Source organism: Octopus bimaculoides, chromosome 13 (assembly GCF_001194135.2).
Source record: "Octopus bimaculoides isolate UCB-OBI-ISO-001 chromosome 13, ASM119413v2, whole genome shotgun sequence".
In the NCBI taxonomy this organism is placed as follows: domain Eukaryota; kingdom Metazoa; phylum Mollusca; class Cephalopoda; order Octopoda; family Octopodidae; genus Octopus; species Octopus bimaculoides.
The window spans coordinates 8,308,565-8,309,804 of NC_068993.1; the positions used below are offsets into that span (position 1 = coordinate 8,308,565).

At 36.5% G+C, this 1,240-nt stretch overlaps 1 protein-coding gene across 1 annotated transcript in view; it reads left to right on the plus strand.

Annotated features, from left to right (window-relative positions):
- Window positions 1–412: 412 nt before the first annotated feature.
- The window catches only part of LOC106876288 (uncharacterized), a 6,147-nt gene continuing 5,319 nt past the window's right edge, over window positions 413–1,240 (plus strand). The window contains exon 1 of the mRNA XM_014924781.2: window positions 413–720. Coding sequence (XP_014780267.1) covers window positions 627–720 — 94 coding nt within the window. The 5' untranslated portion in view covers window positions 413–626. The remainder of the gene's footprint in view (window positions 721–1,240) is intronic.

The following is a 1,240-nucleotide window of genomic DNA, read 5'->3' on the forward strand; positions in this document are numbered from 1 at the left end:
CAAGGTCAACTGGACCTTTAAGTCTTTCGAGATCGATATAAAAAGTACCAGTCCTGAGCAATGAACTGGCTGAAACATAAGAACGCTGCACAGGATCCATTGCGTTCTTATTTCAAATCTCGTTGTTTCCTAGTCGGGTGGTAGAATTCATCCTCCGTTTAGCTTAACACATCATCCTCTGTTACATTGGGTAATTTCATCAGAGCGCACAATGTTAGAAGCATTCCTGCTAGGTCATCGCTTTCAAGAAAACTTCATGTGTTTCAGAAAGAGCCCCTTTCAGAATATCAGGGGCGCTGCTTTCCCCATTGTGGGACAAAAAAAAAATGGAATAAATGAAGTATAACATGAAATATAAGAAACATGAATGTAAAACGATAAACAACGGAAAGAGATTTCAAGTGGCTTTCTATGAAATTATTGTAAACATCCTGTTTCAGTTGCTTCTCCCAGTTTTATCGTTTTCATGTCAATATTTTGTAACTTAAATCACGAGACATTAACGAATATAAATGCATATATTAAATACATAATATTTCATATTTATATTAGCAACGAGAAACCATTTTGTTATTAAATTTCCCTGAAGGACTTGAGTCGAATTTTGAAGAAAGAAAAACAACGCTATGGGAAGGATAACGAACATCGTGATATTTTCACTTTTCGTGTTCTGTCAAGGAATATACGCAGCCGTTAATATTGAGACTAAAATAACGGAAGGTGAGTGTGTTATTTCAATTAGATATTTCACACACATTTATAACATGTTGACGATAATGATGATGATATGCTGTGCATGTATATGTGTGTGTGTGTGTGCGTATAACGTTCTGTTCTGTGACGGTAAACATGCAAATTATTATATATATGCATGTGTAAGCATGCAAACATATAAATAAATATATACAACTATACATACATGCGTAGGTATGTATGTACGTATGTACAAGTGAGTGGACGAATGAAAGTAAAAGGCACTGAAGGCGTTTAGTAAAACAGCTTGAATACCCCCGAGCAACCTAAAGTTTCGCAGGCGTCTAACAGAAACCTAGCGCATTCAGGCAAGATTACTTTTTGACCAAACAGGGCAAGCCATTGAATTTCTATCTTTCGCCATTCGGTAATCTGTGCCTGAACCCGCCAGGTTTTTGTTAGAAGCGTGCGAAACGTTAAGTCGTCTGGAACTGAATGAAACTGTCCTACATGACATGCTTCTGTCTATCTATGTATCTATATATAT